The following is a 20864-nucleotide window of genomic DNA, read 5'->3' as shown; positions in this document are numbered from 1 at the left end:
GTCCCTTTTGCGCAATTAAAAAAGAAATTTGTGGAGACAGCTTTGTGAAACTGCAAAAGTGGAAACTGTCGAGGCCTGCATGAGCATTTCCAGCTTTTATTAGTCATCATCATACACCCATCGATGCAAATATACCAACACTGCCCCAATAAGTTACATTTAAATTAAATATAGTACTGAGTTACCTTCTCCCGTGTGGTACAATAACAAACCTATAAGGTTACAAAGGTGTTTTAACTTCTTAAAATACCTGATTAACAGCTTACAGTGCATTAATAAATTATTCAAGCTATCGGGTTTGCCATAAAAAGCCTTTTCTGAAAACAAAAACTGTGGAGCCGTCACAACTTTACTGCTGCGGATATGAATGAAAAGGATATACCAGACTAGGATGATCTAAAGTGGAAAAACGTGTCCTTCACATTTTCCAAACACACATAGTTTTGCGAAACCTTTGTGCCACCGCTTAATTTTCAAATACCAATAAATACACACCCGAAGCACAGTGTAGTTGTGTGGCAACAGGTAACAACACTGTTGTAACCAAACAATTCTACCGTCATCCTCACCCTTCATCCAAATTACAAAAACCAAATCAAACTAAAAGTGCATCAAAGTAAATAAAACCTGTTGTACTGATTGTTCTGCTGTAAAGTCATTTCCCTCAGGATTGCTTTGAAACACGTTTGTTAACATGAAATGTGACCCTCTGGAGGAAACCAGAGTTTAATCATTTTCCGGTTCAATCGTGGATTCCGGCGTCCCGTCTTCAAGCAGACGTCTGTAACCAGAGCGCTACTGTAAATATTACAGGATTAATGTCTCCTATTGCATTCAGAAGAGCTGATACCTGCCGCTCCGTAGAAAAATAAAACCGCTTCTGTACATCCGGCTGCTGGCCGGAAGAAGTCGGGCACGAAACACGACAACAGTCACACATGGCTGGAGGCTTTGTATCATCTTCAACAGTAACAGGACGTGTCCATGCAGCACGTACACACTTGCTTGCATGCATGGTCGTCGCACGCACACGCACACGCACACGCACACGCACGTGTCTCTGGGTGGACGGGCCTGATAAACACTAAAAACACACACCACGCTGTGGGAAAGAAGGGGTCATGGAGCGGGGTCGCGCTGCATGTCCGCCCGACCTGCTTTGTCGGAACAGAGTTGGGATCTACCTGTTGGACACGATCAGTGACAACGTATGCGTCCGCGCAAACAAAGAACGAGAGGACGAGTACCGAGCACGCCGGCGTTGGTGCTGAGGGGAGAGTGGATCTGCCACGCCTTCATTTTAAAGACGAGGTGTTCTGCGCACCGTTCCGGGTGCCGCGCAGATCCTGCCTGAAGAGGATGCGACACACAAATCACACCAAGGGGCGTAGTTCCCCCTGAAAACAAACAAAAATAAACCCCCGCGCCCGTGCAGAGGCCTCTTCATACCCGCAGCTGCACTAAAACTGTGAAAGCACCGCATCAGAGCTTTTAAACCTCCGGTCAGGGACCACGGTTCCACCCCGCGAGTTCTCAGATTCAAGGTATAAATTGGCATTTTGGGAATATGTATGTCTCATTAGCCCCGCGAGTGATTAAGATTCCACACCTGTCCTAATCTGATAAATGCACAACACACACACACACACACAAAAATAAAGCAGAGATTTTTAAGTGTCCGTCTATTAAAAAGCTGATTTGAGGGGGAATCATTACTATAAATTTAAATAAAAGCAGATTTAGCTAGTCTGTTTGGGCTTCACTGAGCAATAACTGACACTCAGTCTTAAATCAGCTGCCATGAGCGCAGAGCCGCCGCCAGCTGGCCGGCTGACCTGCGACAAGCGACGCTGGTTCTCTGCTGTTAAAAAAGAACACGTAGCACCAGCCGCATGGGGAAGAGACACAAATATTCACGGTGGGAGTTTTTTCATTTGTGTGGTAAACAACACAAAGGATAAAGTGGGATGCAGGATTTCTCTATTGCTTTATCGATGTTATCAATAGGACTCCACATCAGGCTGATAATACTGTAATTTGGGATGGAAGTCTCTCCAACACTCTTATTAAAATATGAGGAACTGATTTGTGGGTTTTGTGACGCCGAGGGGGGGAATCCAGCTATTTTAATGCTAAGCTAAGCTAACTGTTTCCAAATTCCTTGTTTTACAGACAGACACTGGAACGGCGTGCTGCAAAAAGCACCCCGGTGTGTCACCGGAGTAAAAATACAAGCTCATTTTTAGAAACGACGAGCCACTTAAAAGTGCCGTTCAACACTAAAATAAATAAAAATAAAATACAACACATCCGGTCGTTAGTGTTTATATTGCCTGACAATAAGACTAAAACTGGGGAACACAGAAGTCGGAAGAACAAATTCCACAAGGGGGGAAATTCTGAGGAGCAGAACTGTCACGATTTTGACCGAAAGAGACCGAAAGAGATCAGCGCAGGCAGAGGATGGAAATCCGGACAGGGATTACGCCTTCAGAGGATTTTAGAGTGAGAGGGAGATTAAAAAAAAAACAGTTGAAGAGACGCAGTGGCGAGTTGGAACACCAAGATGATCGCGTGCCAGGTGGTTCACCCGCTCCGTGTATGAAATAAAAAAACAGTCTCCTACCTCTGAGGTCAAGAAAGTCAACTGATTTTAGCACCCCGACACTTTGGTCCGGCCCCGCCTTCAGTGGGACCGACTGCTCACAGGGGGTTCGTCATCACATCCAGAAAATGAGAAATTGGTCGAGAGTACTTCCCAAAATGGTGAACTATTCCCTCAATTGCATGGTTGCTAATAGTAATTGCTGTTCCATGTGGATTCAGGCCTCCGGGCTTCTGTCGACGTGTCCAGGGTCTGGACGAAAAGATGGATGGACTTGACGGCTGGAGCGGAAACGGGATCCGTGTCAAGACGGATGCTCTATGTGCATGCGGACTGTGGATTCTACCAGCGGGGAGAAGAGGGTCGGTGGAGCGAAGCATCTAAAGGGGTTCCTGTGATTCGGGGCGGAGCGACTCGGGTCAACCGGCAAAAACTTGAGGCTGCAGGGGCGGGGGCAGATGCTCGTTCTCAATGTTATCCGAGTCAATCGCCGAGGAGGCCGCCGTCGCCCCGCCGGCCGTGGCGGGGGGATCGTTTGGCGTCTCCGGTGGAAAACTGTCCAGGACGCTTTGCACCTTCTGCTCCACTTCGTCCGTCCAGTCGATCAGGTCGGTCTCCAGCTGGCGCGCTTTCTCCATGACGCGCTCCTGCCTTTCTCCGAGCCCTGTCAACAGGTCGAGGCGTTTGTGAACCTGGCTGAGAGCGGCGCTGCCCGGGGAGCAGGAGGAACCTCCGCTGGCTTGCGGCCAGTTGGGCGAAGCCTGGCCAGACATGTAGAGGTCAAACTCCTCGGAGCTCAGGTTGAGGGACTGGCCGTCCAGTTTCTCGATGAAGGCCACGGCGCAGCACTGCAGACGGGACGCGTAGGAGAGGTGTCAAAAACTCCTTTTACATCTTAGTTGACAGCTACAATATTGCTGACATTGAGATATCCATATAAAGTCATCTGAGTGTCATCTTGCCGATCAATTACTTTTCTGGTCATTCTGTTTGCATGCATTTGTGTGGTTACTCAAGATTACGATCCTGATTAAAGCATAATTATTAATCCTCGATAGCTTATTTGAAAAAAACACAAAAACATTATTTAACCGGCTCATACGTTTACCTTCCATTTCTGTACTGACAGCCAGAGTTTGGGTTTGATCTGTATCCTGTCAGTGAAATGAGGAAATTCAATAAAAATAATTTCAGGGTTTTTTTTCCCATAAAGGCTGCTTAATGGGAAGTGTTTTCATACATGCTGTGACCCGCAGTCTCTTCTCTTGTACCTGACGACATCCGGAGCAGCTTAGGTTTACAGTACGAGTTACCGTGGAGACGTTCTCTGAGATGAATTGCGAGGTTATACGTTTCCAACCTACCGATCCTACGTTCGAACGGGCCTGGGACTCCCTGGATCGCCTCGGTGAGGCAAATCCAGCCAAACATTCTGACCCGTAGGAGCCCCCTTCCCATATTCTGATGGAGTTGCTCAAAGAATTTTTCACCATGACTTTGAGAAGAACTTTCCCTGCTAAAGTAAGGATTAAAGAAGCTAGACGACAATGACGTATATGTATCTGTATATGTATATGTATAAAATAGAGTGTGTTTGAGTGTGTGTGTGTGTGTGTGTGTGTGTGTGTACGCGTGCACTCATGGGCTGACTGACCAAATTAGTGAAGTAGTAGCCATCCTCTCCGGTCATTAGCCTGCTGGGGTTGCAGAAACGGGTGATGTACTGGATGTTGGACTGGAGCCGCGGAGGGTTCGCCTTCAGCACGATGTAGATGAGCGTGGGCAGGAAGTCGTCTGCGGACGCTGCCTCTTTCTTGCTGACTTTGATGGCGTTGAAGATGTGCTTGCTGCAGCGGGTGATACACGCCAGCTTGTCTTTGGGCACTCGCTTGGAATCGATTTCGATCACGTCTGGTGGGAAGCGGAGATCGAAGGCAAACTGTTACCGACGTTGGCCGGGGCGTCCAAGCGTCCAGCCGGCGTGAGTCTCACCTGTGATGGCTTTGACCACGCTGTCAGACACCTCTGGGATCTCCTCATCCACAGGAACACAGAGCATCTCAATGGTGACCCAATGCAACGCTCTGTAAAGAACCATGAACGGGATTTGAGTCTAACTCGGATTTCTGAATCGAGGCAATGCTTTGACATCGACAGATGTCTAAACAATCTCTCCAAAAGTTACTTTGACAGCTTTCAGTACTAACCGGATCCTCTTCTGAATAGCCAGGTCTTTCTTCTCGTCGTCCGTGGTCTCTGGACAAAATACCTCCTTATAAAGACGGGTCATCATATATCTTTCTACCTCATCCATGACGCTTTCTACATGCTCTGTCGAACCTGAGAGGAGAAGCAAAGAGATTGTCTGGGAAAGACTCGCATTTCCACTGAACCTTCATTTGTGCAGAGGAGTAACGCGCTACCTTTGAACTGGGTCTGCAGGCGTTCTGATAGATTCTGGTAAAAATCCTGTACGCACTCCGAGAGGTCGTCAACACCCATGTCCTGAACAGAAAGAAAGGTCATTGACAATGAACAAAGATTATTGCCATCTACTGATTGGAAATGATTACATCTGCCATTGACAGTTTTTATTTAGAGGAATTTCACAGCGCAGAAATGGATGAATACAAATTCTTATTTTGTTTGACCAGAGTTTCTCTTCACCTTAGTGTCTCTTTTTCCTAATTTCTCTACTTCTATTTTTCTATTACTTCTTCTGAATATTCAATCTTTGTAGTTACTGCTAACAGTTAAGACAATTCATATTTCATTATACTTCTTATTCTTCCTCCTTTCTACTATTATCTATTACTGTTATGTTTTTTTTTTTGTTTGTTTTTTTTTACCTGAAACTCTGGCACAACAATATCCTTCGGGATTAATAAAGTTGTTCTCATCTCATCTCATCTCATTTTAAAAGTGAATGTAAATCAGAAAGAAAGGGGAAATGCCGATCGATCAAACCGTCATCAAAGACGGATTTCATTGCAAACTGAAGATGTGAGAAGCCGCTCTTCTCACAACTCTCTGCCAGGCTGTTTTACAGACATGGTGGTTGAGTCATGTCCATAGCAACTTGGGCAGTATCATGGCGACCAAACAAACACGCACGCACTTGAAATTGTTTTTTTTTTTTGTATGGGCTAATTTTTTTTTACCTTAACTGTTTTTTCAAGTGCGGACATCAAAAACATAAATAAAGCGATTTTGTAACGTCAGCTTAAAACCTAGCATGTGCATCTGGGCAGGTTAAAAAAAACTGGAGTTTGCCAAAAAAACTGCAATCAGTCTGTTTGAAAAAAAAAAAAAAAAATTTGTCAAGAAAGCTGTAATAAAGTAGAAAAAATAAATCAAAAGTGCATCTCTGATGGCCGGACAAACATTCAGCGATAACCTGCAGCGCTCACCCGTTTGTAGGCCATGCTCTCGGTGAAAGCCCGGCACTGTTTGAAGATCTCCTGGCCAAACTTAAGAGGCTTGAGAAAATCGATGAACTCTCTGGTTGCGTGGTCAGTGTCCAAGGAGGAGTGTCGGCTTCCCGTCGAGCTGGAGCTTGGGCTGGACTGAGCATTGAGAGGAGAGACATCTGAGGAAAGACATTTGATGTTCAGTTTTAGTGACATTGGTGTATTCATCCTATCCCGTTCCTGTTACAGTGTCAGGACATCTAATATCCTGCTGGCTACCGAACAACAACCAAGGTGTTAAAGCACAAAGAAATGATTCAGCTCACAAAGACATGCCACGTGCTTTGAAATGATAAATCACACTTTGTAAAAATGACTCGCAGATAACTTTGATGAAATCATGAAGCAACGTGGATGGAGAATGACAATAAATACAGCACCCCTCATCTCAAGATCAGAAAGCAAAAGCTAAAATGGAAGATGACAGGAAAGAGCGTCAGACTCTACAGGTGTGTCTCCAGCACGTGTACCTTTCTTTGGTGGTGTTTTAGTGGAGGGAGTAAAAAACTTTGTGACAGTGTTGACCTTGCTGGATTTTTCCTTAGTTTTTCGCTCTTCAAACTTGCTGAAGGGCGTGATGGGCGGCTGTGTCTTCTGTTGTCTGTTGGCGTATGCCTCCTCCTCTTCTCTCTGCAGCCTGGCCGAGACATACAAATGTACTGCTGAACGCCGAGCAGGTGAATGGATGAACGGCGAGGAAATCACGCACAGGTTTACACACACCTCTCGGCGAGAGCCCAATCTTCTTGGATCTGCTTTTGTTTTTCTCTCTGGTTTTCCTCCCGCCAGCACTTTGAGCACAGGCCCTGCCAGGCGGTGTTGCCATAAAAACCACATCCTTTTTTACAAAGCAGCTCAGATTGGTCCAGATGGAAACCACGCCGTTCGGATCTCTGGTTCATCATCCTTCACCGAGATTGGGAGGACTGCTGGGGAAAACCACGACACAAGGAACTATTGAGCTGGAGAAAACCCCCATAGCTGTGCATTGGCACAGCTTAATAAAGAGTGGTTTTGTAGACGGTTAATCACATTAAATGGAACATTAGATTACATTCAACTCTTTGCAGCCCAAGAGAAAAAGTCACCACGCTTCCACAACCGGACCGTGTCGATATATTCAGCGATCACAGTTACTTGTTGGGAACTTTTGTGACCGAATGGCTCCTTTTTTTAATCGTTTTGAAACGGGCGAAAGCTCGAAGGAAGCACCTCAAAGGAGACTGAGCGGTCAAGGTCTGACCAAGGAACTTGTTAGCATTAGCTAATGTCCTGCTTTCGGTTCTCACGTATATCAACTGATAAAAAGGTAGAGCGTTGACTGGACTGTCGTTTAAAACGCAAAGTCAACCCAAGTTTAAGAGTATTTAATGTCGCCAAGAGAGCCCGAACGGTCGTTTCGAGCGACAGAAGCGGACAGCGATGTATGTTTACTGATCACATCGAGAAAATAACAAGCTAATCCAGGGTTAGCCACCACTGTTTACTGTGGCTAATTACAAAGCTAGCCCGCACCGCTGGGATGACTAGCTACATGAACTTTGCGTTATGAAAGGTGCCCGATGCATTGTGTCGACCTACGCTCCCATTCGCGGGGTCCAAATCTAACGTTCGCGTCGTCCCTGTTCGTTTCTGCGGCGGGTCAATGTTGTTTACATTAGCTCAAAGCTGCGGGGACGAGACGCGTCTTTTCCTCTTCGCACAGTTCACGGCGGTTGTGAACGACAGGGAGGTGTCTCACTAGCGCCACCTACCGGCGTGGAGGATGAATAGCAGAAACTGATTTACAGTTTCTAAGCAACAACTCGGGTTGACGGATTCAGTTACTAATTGGGTACTTTTACTCACATTCGCTACTCGAGTAGATATTTTAGCCTCCTTTTATTTTACTTTTTAAATGTAACTTAATTTGTCTATTCCTCAATATTTGGGAAATACATTTTTCATCCTTGGAAATTCATTCGTTAAAACCTAAATTAAGTTTTTCTGCATGAAAAAGTCAATTTGAAGTTTCTCCCAGGACCACGTTGCACTAAACAGGGTATGAAGACTTCACAGATGTGACACTCCAGCAGCATATTAAATAGTTAAACATGACTTCAACGTCGAGAACAGCAAAAGACATCTAATACATGCGGCGTCCTGTTTTATGGTTAAGCAGTGAGAGGCACCGTGGTACTGCACATTGAGTACTTCTTAGGCTTTAAGTACATTTCCCTGATAACACATACAGACGTCTAAGTTAGTGAGATTACAAAAACCTGACTTTTACCACACTTGTTTCCACAGTGTAGTTTTAAGACTTCTCCGGTAAAGGATCCTTCTCATTTGTCTGCCGCCGCAATGTCTTCTCTGAGAGTTTATGGCCGTACACATGAAATCAAACTGCAGTTTCCAAGCAACAGTAGGCCTTTCAGATGTACTGTGATTGCAATTTATGATGCCTTTCAGTCTCAAGCCTGCTAATCTTTTCCTTTGGAGTTTAATGGTATTGCTGTATTACCCCCATCTACCATATGAGAAATAAAATTAATGATATTGCAGTTCTTTCCCATCCCTCATCCTATCCTCCTGGGTGCGTCTCACTGTCAGCTTTGAGGGACTTCAAGCCTCTCTCAGCAGCCCCTGCACTTCGTCTCCACTTCAACAGAATCCAGAAATCTTCTCAACACACTGACAACCCATTTCTGTTCTCTCTGATGTCTCCTCTTAGTTGCACCATCAACTCGAGCCGCTGACTGAAGCAGTAGACCGAGATAGAAAAGTGCATTTGAGTGTGTGTCTGGATTTTGGAAGGTCGCAAAACATGTGAAAAATAAAAAAAGTTATCGCCACATGCATAACAAACAGCGTCGATGAAAAGATGAAGGGTGTGTATGTATGACTTTACAGCTGTAGTGTTTAAGCAGGATGTTTACATTTGACAATCCTCTTCCACTCAAATCTACAAACTAAGAACAACAGATCAGTCCTGCAGACGCCACTGGCCGAAGAGCCGATGAACGTTTGAATCTGGAAAATCTTCACAAGTGACTATGAGTGTTTTGTTTTGCAAGGAACACTACAAATAGAGAGGCATAAATAACCACAACAGGATATTTGAAAGTTGTCATTGTACTTAATAGTGGTTTATATGTTAAAAATATAGCTATGTTTAAGATTATATGGATGATTTGTATCAAGCGTAGACTTTCGAGAGGATTTATTTGTTAATGTGGAATTTAATACAGATTTTTTTTTTGCAAGACGTAAAGTCTATATTAGGGTGCAACTTGCGTCTCTTCCTCACAGTCACAATCCACATCCAGACAATGTCATATTCAGACGTGTCTCTGCTTGTTCTTGCAAGACTATGCTTAGATATTTTGTAGTCCACCCTCTCCTAACAGAAGAAATAGCAAGCAAAGACATATTTCCAATTCTTATTCAGGAAGTATTCACAAGTTAGGCCGTCTATCATCTATTACACCAAGCTCATTGCGTGGTTACTCTCTCTAAAATTACCTCTGTGCTCAGGTGCTTGTTGTTTTGGTCTCCTCTCAACAATAACAAAGGACCGAATTTCTCCTTGGAGACTCCGTATTGTGCTCACAGTACATTTCGTTGACAAAGGGTGTGATTAGTATTACGCAGCGTTACAGAGCCCAGACACACCGTCATTCGCTGCATGGACGCTGTGCTTTTCCTCTTGCAGCCCTAAGAGGGGCTGCAACGTGAGTTCCTGCAAATCCAAAGAATTGATGGTTCAAAGTTGTTGACAAAATGAAGACAATCCTCAGCATTAACTCATTCATCTTCTCTAGCGCCTATGCTGCGCTCAGGGTTGGTCACCAGTCAGTTAGAGACAAGCAACCATTCACACGTCTGGACAATGAAGGGTCTCCAGAGAACCTCCTGCATGTTTTTGGACTGTGGGAGGAACATGGAGACCCCACACAGAAAGACCCCCTGAGGGAATCCAACCAGGGTTCTTCCAGCTGAGGCGAAAATGCGAACCACTGCGACACCGTGCCATCAATATTATCAATATTATTATTATTATTATTAGTAGCAGTAGTACTTGTCAGCAAGACAGAATACATGTGTGTGGAACAGTGAGGCTACAGGGAGTGGAAATCAAGAAGTCGGAGGATTTCAGGTCAACAGTGTAGAAGAATGTGGAAAAGTGGTAAAGAAACGGGCTCAATCGGGTTTGAATGGGTGGAGAAAAGTGTCAGGGGTACGAAGAGATAGAAGACTATCAGCCAGAAGGAAAGGAAAGGTGGAGGAGACTGTGGTGAGATGCTCTACAAACACTGACAATAACCAAAAGATAGGAGGCAGAGCTGGAGGACACAGCAGAGATGAAGATGTTCAGGTTCTCTTTGAGAAGGACCAGGATGGTTTGGATCAGGAATGAGTCCATCAGAGGGACGGCACATGGTAGATGTACCATGAAGCCGGACTGAGATGGTTGGGGATAGTGAATATATGGGTAGACGGATGCTGGAATTGGAGGTCGAGAGCATTGGTGCCAAACTCTGGCACGCAGGCCAAATTGGGCCCGCAGAGTAATTATATTTGGCCGGTTGTTACAGTCTACAGTGCATGTATCACTAATTCTACAAATCCCAGAGTTTTCCGCGGGTGTTTTGGCACGAAAATCACAACAGGACCCATAAACACCCTCTCCTCTGTGTACAGTAGTCATAGCGACCTGATGCTAACACTGGCATCCTGCTACTTAAGCAGAAAACAGGATTTTTCATGTGTGCAATATTAGGTTATATATTGTATAGTATTAAACTGCTTGTTCCATATTTCATATTCAACCAAAACTTGTTTGGGTTCATTTTATATCTGGAGGAAGATTTTTTCAAGAGATACAGAGAATGGGGCGAGATGGAGAAGGTTGATTCACTGAAGGGAAAAGGCCAAAGGAGGAGAAGAAGAAGTAGGAGTAGTACTTGTACTGGGAAATTTTTAAATTTTAATAGATTTGGACCGGCGTTTGGGACCCCTGTTGGGTAAAGTAAAACAAATCCCAAGCAAAACAAAACAAAAAAAGACAAGACACACCAAAATAAAGGTTTCCATGAACACCAAGACTTTGATTTGGAATGTTTCATGTTTTTATTGATATTGTATTCCCATATTAAAAAAAAAAACAACAAAAAACAGAGAGCTTTGCAACACTGCAGTAGAACAAAACAAAAGAAAGAACAGGCAAACATTTACCTCCTCCTCCGGCCCGACCGATAAAAATAACAGCTTTTCATTCATTCACTCACTCCCGCCGTGTCTGTAAAGAAGCGTACAGACTCAAAATTTCTCCCAAAAACGACACCTTGAAAACCGAATAAATAAAAACGAAATCAAACGAGACCATGTCATAACAACACAACACGAAGGCAACATGGCAGCAGTCAGTGAACGTCTCATCCGTCGCCGCGAGACTTGTGAGTATTTCACGGGGGGGGGGATCGCTCCGAGTTTGTGCCGATATTTTCACTTCGAGAATAAGCAGAGGAGTAGCCGGACAAAAAAAAAGGGGTTTGGTCATTGAGAGACGAAAAAAGGTATCAAATGAAAAGGCATCCACTCGAACGACAGCTTTGAAACATCTGATTTGAACATAGTGGCAGTGTTAGGAGAGGTTTTATATCAGCTCTATACAAAGCAAAGTCGCAACTGGCTAGTAATAAGCACCTGTTCACCCCGAAGAAACGTGCACGTGACGCACTCAGACACGTAGCTACAAAAATACACTCGTTTTTTTTTTTTCCGCGTTCCACGTGCACGCATGCACTCACACCGACTCGAGAGAAACCGTCTAAAAATGCCGCACAAACTCGTGAGGCCGGAACAGACTGAAGCCCACCAGCGCCGGACGAAGGGGACTTTGGGGAAAAGAGCGTTTCTGTGGAGAACATCTGCACCACTTCCTCCCTTCCCTTTTTGCAAAAAAAGAACAAAACAATCAAGGGGTCACCGTGAGCGAAACCATGCAGGATATTGAAGTGAAGGTAAGAAGGGCTTGAGAGGATTATTCAAATAAAGGGCGAACATTAAAACACTGCAGGTCGGCGGCCTTTCGCTTTGCCCATACGACACAAAATGTCCATTTCGGAAGTCGAAACGAATAAATATCGTCTTTTTTTATTTTGTTTTGTTTTGTTTTCATTCAACGATTCACTTTTGAAAACACCATGTCATCGACAACACTCTGATAAACAGTTTGCAGAACCACACGTTTACAAAACAGCGACTCATGCGAAAAACACCGGGGCCCCGTATACTGCGTGGAAAACATACCGAGCCGCATGTAAACACAACTTGTGCCGTACATGTAATACGTTGCATCCATAAAAGGAAACTGACCATGTGTATCTCCTCTGTTTTTGCTTCGTTGCGCGCGTGTAAGTGTGTGTGTGTGTGTGTGTGTGTGTGTGTGTGTGTGTATTTTAGCGTGAATGTGGCAGAGGTTTAGGCCAGTGTTCCCCCTATGACAGAAGCAATGACGATTCCGAGAACCACACAGCATATAATAATCATGATTTTCTTCTAAATGTTGTTCAATAAAAAGAAGAAGGACGGGGCGGCGAGGAAGGAGGAGGTTCATCCACGGCAGCAGATAAGGAACAGAAGGAAATAGGTTAGAAAATTTGATGAAATATGAATACAAAGCATATTTCTAGGAGTGTCACAGCGATATAAACCTCACACAGACCCGGACACTTGAAAACACAGGTGCAGTTTGTGCACGTTTAGGAAGCACGATGAAAAAAAGGAATCAAAGTGAGTTTATAATTCATGGAAAAAAAGGGGCAAAGACATTGTATTGATAGCAAATCGCCCGGGGCTTTTAGTTTTGCAGTAACCCACACAATATGGCAGCCGGTCCAGAATGTATGTTAACAACAATTCATTAATTAAACCCAAGCCGTCTCAGCAAAGTGCAACAACACCTTTAAAGATTGCTTACGCCGACTAAAACGAAAGTTTTTCACGAACAACAACGGCATGTTGACGTACAGCGGTCTCGGGAGAATGCGGTTGGTGGTTGCTAGAGACGCTGTTGACAGGAATCTTTACTGGAGAAAAAAATATTGTCTGGGATTTTGTGGTTGTTTAACTCTCATGTTTAAGGAGAATCTGTTGAGAATTATATAACAAAGTCATTCTCATCTTCCAGTTTTCCTCCAAACACGAAGCCCCTTAAATATTAAAATATTAGATGCCGATTAGCATCCCTTTTGTTTGCCTCCGGCTTCAAACTGCACCTTTGCATTCACACAAAACACAAACTGCACTTTTAAACGTAAAGTCACCAAACGTCCGCGATCGTGACCTCATCAGCGATTTGTTCCAAATACAGGAGGACCTTCGCTACTTCGCGGTTCGGCTTTCGCGCCCTCGCTCCTTTTTTTATTTTGTAATTTGGTTCTCGCGATTTAGCGATTTTTTTGCTGTATTAGATTTTTTTTCTTGACGAAATAGCCATTTTCTAGCCTAAGAAGGAAAATAACAATCATTTTATGGAATAAATAAAATACGGATCGGTTAACAGACACCGACCTCACCAAGAGGATTAAGTCTGCCGGCGAGGAAGAGGAAGAGGAAGAGGAAGAGGAAGAGGAAGAGGAAGAGGAAGAGGAAGAGGAAGAGGAAGAGGAAGAGGAAGAGGAGCAACAAGAAGAGGTAGAAATCCAAGAGACTGGTGTCACGCTCGAACGACTTGCAGCTATGACAGATGCTGCAAAATATGTCGCATAATTGGGGCGACGACATGGTGCTATCGCTCCACTTTTGTAACTTCATGGTCGGGTCGTGGCAGTTTATTAAAACATTTTCAATCAGAAAAAAAAGCAGACGCAGCAACTGCTTGTCATAATGTTTCTGAAGATAAAAATGTCAGTAAAGCGTACGTTAGTGTGCGGCGTCGGTGTGTGAGAGTACTAGTACAGTCGATGGTGGGTTGATAAGAGTTTGCGGGAGGTTCGTTGAGGGTTAATGTATCTGTAAATAACATCAAAATTATCACGTCTCTGCGGAAATTCACCGCGGGGGGTCTTGGAACATAAGTCCCGCGAAAAGTGAGGGTCCACTGTATTTGCAGGCATATAGATTACAGTAATAGATTACCGCAGCATAAATACACACAATTGTCTCAAGGCCAAAATCAAAAAAGACAAAGTGACGTAAAAGCAAAGCTTAAATTCACTAACAGCCGACAACCAACATCTAGAACAGGGATGGGCAATTATTTTGGCCGGCGGGCCACATTTCTTATTTAATTTTTATGCGCGGGCCGAATAGTTATCATGTAAATTGAACATAATAAAAATTGCAATTTAAATATTGAAATATTAGGGCATTTTATTTCAACTTTAAAATAATGAATGATCATATAAATGTGCCGACATTATTTTGTATGAAATCATCCATAGAAAATTAAACAAAAGCAAAATAATAAAATTGAAATATGTGAAAATATTCAAAAAATATAGTTTGATGGGCCAGATAAAAAAAGTAAAACGGGCCCGGTGTGGCCCGCTGGCCGTAAAATGCCCAGATCTGATCCAGAAGCTTCCGATCGGAGTCGCTCGAATGAAATCGTCGGTCATCTGGGGAAATCCACACACTCATTGGAAACACACACACACGTAGAAAGGACTGCATGATATCACCGGTCTTGTGAGTGGTCAACAATTTCAAATCCAATGGGAGCTTTATAACGGGGTTCCTCCGTATTTACAAGTGACTTCTCAGGAGTTACGTCATCGTAATTCGGTTGCTAAGGCGACCGGTGGACAGTCCAAGATATGAGTGCAATCGCTTCCAGGAGTTACCCAGATAACCTCACCGTCTACGCTGTATTTGCATATTGTAAGAATCTATAATCTCCCGTAACTTTTTTTCACGGGGGAGAAGATAATTGTGTTGTCAAATGGAGTTGAAGAACATTAAAGTTCGCGGGAACGTGCACGGGCCAGGGACAGATCAGAGCGAGGGTGTGTTTTGAAGAGTTTTTCAGGGAAATGTGAAACAGTAACGGGTGAGTCGTCGTCCGGACGGCGTCACATGACCCGAAGAGTCGGGCGTGATTCGCCGGCCTAACTGAGTCCGATGGCGAGAGCAATAACGAGGACGGCCAGACCGGCTGCGACGCAAACTCCTATCAGGATCAATTTCTGCATTGGGTTGGGGGACGGGGAGGGACGGGAGGGTGGATAGTTAGACATGTTTGTCAGGATAATAAAGAGACAGAAGGAGAATGCATTTTAATCAGATGAGAAAAATTGGTTTCAATCCCTGTGATGACGGTTTTCATCCTGAGGATGTCATAATCAATATTCACCGATAGGTGGCAGGATTGATCCAAAAGGGGATTTGCTCGGGGATGGAGAAATATTTGGGGGGGGGGGGGCAATATTCCACTTTAAAAGTTTTGCTTTTTTGAGCGGGTGCGCTGATACCACTAACGGAAAAAATAACAATTTATGTTACGCTTCAGTCATTTTCCACTCCGCGATTCTATTTTATTCATAATTTTATGAAATAAATAATAAATAAATAAATAAATAATTCATAATTTTAAATTCCTCTCCCTTCAGCCGCAGGGAATCTTCAAATCTTTGCACTAAAGACCTTAAATCACTTTATAGCCTTGACTTTGACACTTTATAGTTTTTATTTGTATTTCTTATTCTCCCCCCCCCCCCCTTTTTAAATTTTTTTTACTGTTTATATAATTTATTTACTTGAAACTCTGGCAAAACAATTTTCTTCGGGATAAATGAAGTTGCTCTTATTTCTTATTTCTTATTTTAAATTCAATGCATCATACAACTATTTGAACGGTCATTACTTGCAACACCTAGGAATCCATGCCGTGGCTTTATCAATAACAGGTTTTCCGTCAGTGCGTATAAGTTTTATATTTTCACCGAAAGCAGACGAGGCGTCCGAATGCGTCGACGACACACAAACCCCCCCGCATGCAGACACACGGCAGACGTGTGGACACACAACGCTTCACGACACTTTGCACGTTGCATGCAACACCGGTGACGTGCGCGTCGGTGCGACTCACCCTCCGAGCTTTGCTCTGGTATTTAACGGCCTTCTTAGTGTCTGATACCGCCCTCTCCACATAGTCTACCGAGTGCTCCACATTGTACTCTATGCGGTCTATCATTTCTCCCTGGGAGAGGTTAGTGGCATGCAGGCAGGGGAGGGCAGGTGGAGCCAGATGTGTTGGCAGGTGGAGGTGGAGATCCAAATGCAGGAGGAAGGAGTGAGTAATGGGGCGAATGAGCGGAGGAGACAGGGGGGACGGGGAGAAAAGAGAAATAATGACACGGGAGTTAGTTTCCGGCCTCTGTGCGCGGTTCTCACCCGTTTACTGGTCTTTTTGAATTTTTTGCATTTGGGGAAGTTGTCCCTTGCGTGCTCCACGTAGTTTCCCGTCTCCGCCACATTCCGCTCAATGTTGTTCACCAGCTGGCCCTGCACGAAAACAACATGCGGACGGGACATATTTAGAGGCTCGCCACAGGCGTCTACGATTGCCTTCATCTCGTTTATGTCTAATCGCCGGGTGGATCGTCTTAGTCCTTCCTTGTCATTTTTTAAAAGCCCTGCATCCCTCTGAGCGGGGTTATCTATTTGAGCACTGATGCCGGTAATGTTACAAAATCAACAATAATAAAGGATTTTCATTGCAGTGAGAAGGAATTGGCTTCATCTATGCATGCAAAAAAAAAAAGGAAAGCAAGAGGAATCACGGGTAGAATTACCTTTTAATATTAGACGGACAGCGGCGTTCCCTGTTCTCTAGGGCTTTGAGTCATTGGTGTGGGAACAGTGTGATGTGCAAGAGAGAGAAAGAAGGGAAACAACAGGAAGAGAGAGAGAGAGAGAGAGAGATGGGGACAGAAAACACAAAGCTGAGAAAGGCAAAATCAGCTCACAAATTTGAAGCGTCATCTTCATAACGTGGCACCAAGATGGCGGAGGAGGAGTTAGCTCATTGACTGTCTGCTGTTAGAAGAACACAAAGCACACGAGGCGCTGGAGAGTTAGTAGCCACTTACAAAGCTACGCCTTCAGGGGTCTCAGCCAATCACCTGCCTCCATCTAACCCTCGCCATTCACCTCCTCTCTGGTCTTCTACCCCAGATCTGGGCATTTTACATCCCGCGGGCCACATCCGGACGCTTTTGCTTCTTTATCCGGCCTGCCAAACGATTTTCGATTGATATTTTAACATCCAAGTATTTTCAATTTTTTTTTCCTTTCGTTTACTTTTGTATGGATGGTTACATACAAAATAGCGTCGGTACATTTATACGATCGTTAATGATTTTAAAGTTGAAATAAAATGCCAAAATATGTAAACATTAAAATCGCAATCTTAATTTTGTTCAACTTACATGATACCTAGTTGGCCTGCGCTTAAAAATTAAATAAGAAATGTGGCCGCCTGCAAACCCCTGGTGTTCGGTACCGAGTCAGGCGATCGCTCATCGCCGGGAAATAACAAACAATCGCCGACTCTAAAGATACAGCTTCTGTGAAATCTAAGAGATCCAATAAGCAAAACAAACGTCTGATTCGCGGCCAACGAGAACCGCCATTTGTCCGACGCCGCTTCCTGACAACCAGCAACGTCCGACGCGGTCCAACAAAATCAATAAAAGCATCCAGATATCGAGAAAGTTTTAAAAATGGAACGTTAAAGTGACGGCCATCTGCCTCTCTCATGTTACTGGGGATTTGCTGGTATATTTTGCCAACACAGAACCGAAAAGAAAACAAACCGCGTCCAACACTGTTGGCATGGCTGAGCCTCGATTCATAGCGCTGCTAGTGCTTTTTACTCCACAGCACTCCTCGACCTGACCAGGGAAATGCAACAAGGAACGACACATATGGATACTGCATGCAGCTTGAGCGGTAGCAGCCAAAGAGAACCTGAATATCTTCATCTCTGCGACCTCTAGCTCTGCTTCATGTCTGTTTGTCATTATCAGTGTTTCCAGTCCATACGGCATCGCTGGTCTCGCCACTGTCTTGTTCACCTTTCCTTTCATTCTGGCTGATAGTCTCCGTTCTCTTCGTACCCCGGACACTTTTCTCCACCCATCCCAACCTGCTTGAACCTGCTCTCCTACGCTCTGGACTGTTGACCCTAAGTACTTGAAATCCTCCAACTTCTTGATCTCCACTCCCCGTAGACTCACTGTTGCACCCAGGTTCCTCTCATTCACACACATGTATTCTGCTTTGCTGCGACGAACCTTCATTCCTCTCCTTTCCAGCGCATACCTCCTCCTCTCTCCAACCTGTTCCCTGCTCTCACTACAGATCACAATGTCATCTGCAAACATCACGGTCCATGGAGATTCCTGTCTAACCTCGTCTATCAGCCTGTCCATCACCACTGCAAACAAGAAGTCCCACCTCCACCTTGAACTTCTCTGTTACACCTCCCCACTGTCTCACAGGTAGCATACATGTCCTGCACCAGTCTAACATACTTCTCTGCCACTCCTCTCTTGGCAATCTGTGTTCTTCCAATGGCTATCCCATGATGCACCTCTCTCTTCCTGTCTAGTCTGCGCTCGTGTCCCTTCATCAGTCCATGAAAGAACCCTCAGATCTTCTCTGGAGTCCATCTTGTAGGTTCCCAGAGTGGGCCAACCATTGTTATTTCTTTATGTAAGCTTTTATTGTGCCATTTCAGCTATTAGCATGGAGCTATTAGCGCTACTGTAATTATTAGAGAGAGATAATTGGTCCTTCCAGAACCCTCACACCTCCTCTGTCCATCACACTCTTGTTTTTTATTTCTCTGACCTTCTGTCTTTCCATTTTACCCCGACCGGAGCTGATCCCAGATGGAGTCCCACCTCCAACTTAAAACTTCTAAGTTACCCCTACAGCACACCGTATCACTGTCTGACAGCTAGCATGCATGTCCTGGTCAGCAGCTACATATGAAACGAAACTATAATTTTACGGAAAAATATTCGTATTTCACTCCTCTTTAGCCCTGCCTGTGCACGTTGGGGATCCCATTAGCGGTTCAATGATTCAATCGATGCCACCGATGTGATCCTGAGGACGAAGGACGTCATTCCGAACCTGGTAAACATCATCTGAGAAGAAAGTGAATTTACCTTCACTGTCCATGTCTGCTCTGCAACGAGCCTCGAAGGATTTTCATTGTTATTTCAATTAAAATCTTGATTATGATTTGCCTGTTTCTTATCCATACATCTAGAGCAGGGGTGTCAAACTCAAATACACGATGGGCCAAAATTCAAAACTGGGACAAAGTCGCGGGCCAGCATTGATATTTATTGAAAAAAAAAAACTCGACATGGATTGTGGGATATGTAGTTTATGTTCAATATACGCGTTTGACCTCTTTATTTTAAGACAATAAGACCCTTTAATATGTTCTTGTGGACCACATAAAATGACGTGGCGGGCCACATTTGGCCCGCGGGCCTTGAGTTTGACACCTGATCTAGAGATTCCATCAATGGACAAAAGGAGAGAATACTATTGCACCTGGTTCTCCACCAACATGGCCATGTCCATGAACATGTCGTGGAGCTCTCTGATGCTGTTTTCCAACTTTATGATCTCATTGTGCCGCGTCTCGATCTCATTCATGGCTTGCTGAGTGATGTTGTCCATGATGATCTGCGGTCAAACAGAGGGACAAAACCGTCCAGCGTGTCAGGCAGCCAAAAAAAAAAAGTCACAGTGTGCAAATTGTTATTTTCCGTAGTGGTTTTACTCACCCCCGAGGTAAATATAGCTGGGTTGTCGCTTTCCAACATGCTTTCCAGCTCCTCGTTTGTTGTATTTCTTCCAGCTAAAAAGAGCAAACAGACATGAAGACACTTCCGAGCTAAATGCACGACACAAGGCTACGTATGTTAACGCTGCACGTGTTTGATCTCCCGTCTACGGGCGCTAGAGCTCCAAGACGTTGCCGTGAATCAGCGGAAATTGGATGAGATGATTTAAACGGATATAAGTAATACTATAGACGCTAAGCCCTGCTCTCCAGACACACAAATGACGTATCTCCCCCTGGGCCACATCGGCCCAAAGCCGGCCGGGCTTCGCTGTCCTCCAACGTGATGAGGAGCTGTTTGGAGAGTGTTTCCCGCTGGACTTCAAAATCAGTCTCCAGACTGCTGAATTCTTCTCTGAGAAGGCGTATTTCGATGGGGAATCGGCCCGGCGGTGCACAGGAACGCTCGCAAGCGTACAGGAGATGTTTTGGCCGGAGCTGCTTGTCTCTCGGCAAGATCGCTGCTTTTCGACGATGAACCGCCGAGGCCTCGTCTCCAAACCTCCAAAGCAACCCCAAATTTTCCCTCCGCTGATTGACAATTCAGCTCAGATAGTTTAGAGCTCCTTGGAGGGAGGAAGCATCCTTACAAAACCTCAGTGGGGATGCCTCAAGGCTCAGCACTGGGTCAACTACGGTTTTGCAGGGGATTTTTACAAACATGATCCACGTCTTCTCCTGCCTCGAGGTAGACGAAGAAAACACCGCCTTTAGCTGAACCTAATCGCATTGCTTCTATGCAACAACAGGTTGGAAAGAAAACAAATAAAGTTGTTACATACTCTTGTGACAATTCAGCCTCACAATTTTAGCCACCCAAAAAGGTGCCATTTTGCGAGACGCGCTTACGACCCAGAGTTTAAACTCAAGGCGATCAATCACGCAGTAGAACACGGGAATAGAGCAGCAGCGAGAGAATTCAACATTCATG

At 44.6% G+C, this 20864-nt stretch overlaps 2 protein-coding genes across 3 annotated transcripts in view; both read right to left on the bottom strand.

The window, feature by feature from the left end:
* Positions 1–80: 80 nt before the first annotated feature.
* LOC147224495 (rab5 GDP/GTP exchange factor-like) lies at positions 81–7782 on the bottom strand. Its single transcript, XM_086165084.1, has 9 exons — positions 7657–7782; positions 6799–7004; positions 6546–6712; positions 6016–6194; positions 5029–5110; positions 4813–4945; positions 4598–4689; positions 4260–4516; positions 81–3453 (listed from the first exon to the last, which is right to left on the bottom strand). The coding sequence occupies exons 2-9, from the start codon at positions 6978–6980 to the stop codon at positions 3025–3027; spliced, it is 1521 nt and encodes a 506-aa protein (XP_086021210.1). The 5' UTR covers positions 6981–7004; positions 7657–7782; the 3' UTR covers positions 81–3024.
* Positions 7783–11168: 3386 nt separating this feature from the next.
* stx1a (syntaxin 1A (brain)) overlaps positions 11169–20864 on the bottom strand; it is a 59228-nt gene continuing 49532 nt past the window's right edge. Inside the window, exons 7-10 of one of the 2 annotated variants that reach the window (XM_086165088.1) lie at positions 19875–19948; positions 19639–19773; positions 16456–16566; positions 11169–15248 (exon numbers count right to left, since the gene is read on the bottom strand). In XM_086165088.1, the coding sequence (XP_086021214.1) occupies positions 15171–15248; positions 16456–16566; positions 19639–19773; positions 19875–19948 (398 nt within the window). In that variant the 3' untranslated portion in view covers positions 11169–15170. Of the gene's footprint in view, positions 15249–16150; positions 16262–16455; positions 16567–19638; positions 19774–19874; positions 19949–20864 lie in introns of both variants that reach the window. The other variant, XM_086165087.1, reaches the window with a different exon arrangement.

The sequence above is a fragment of the Fistularia commersonii genome, chromosome 18 (genome assembly GCF_037954325.1).
Source record: "Fistularia commersonii isolate RoL2024-O1a breed Wild chromosome 18, RoL_Fcom_v1.0, whole genome shotgun sequence".
Classification (NCBI taxonomy): Eukaryota; Metazoa; Chordata; class Actinopteri; order Syngnathiformes; family Fistulariidae; genus Fistularia; species Fistularia commersonii.
Note: the sequence above shows the minus strand (reverse complement) of the source record. Positions and strands in the feature narration are given on the sequence as shown.

Excerpts from the sequence above, each read along its gene's own strand:
- LOC147224495 (XM_086165084.1), bottom strand. The coding sequence starts at position 6,980 with ATGATGAACCAGAGATCCGAACGGCGTGGTTTCCATCTGGACCAATCT. Across the intron at positions 6,713-6,798 it reads GATTGGGCTCTCGCCGAGAG|GCTGCAGAGAGAAGAGGAGG; the intron begins GTGTGTGTAAAC and ends TGTCTCGGCCAG. Across the intron at positions 4,690-4,812 it reads GCTATTCAGAAGAGGATCCG|AGCGTTGCATTGGGTCACCA; the intron begins GTTAGTACTGAA and ends GGTTCTTTACAG.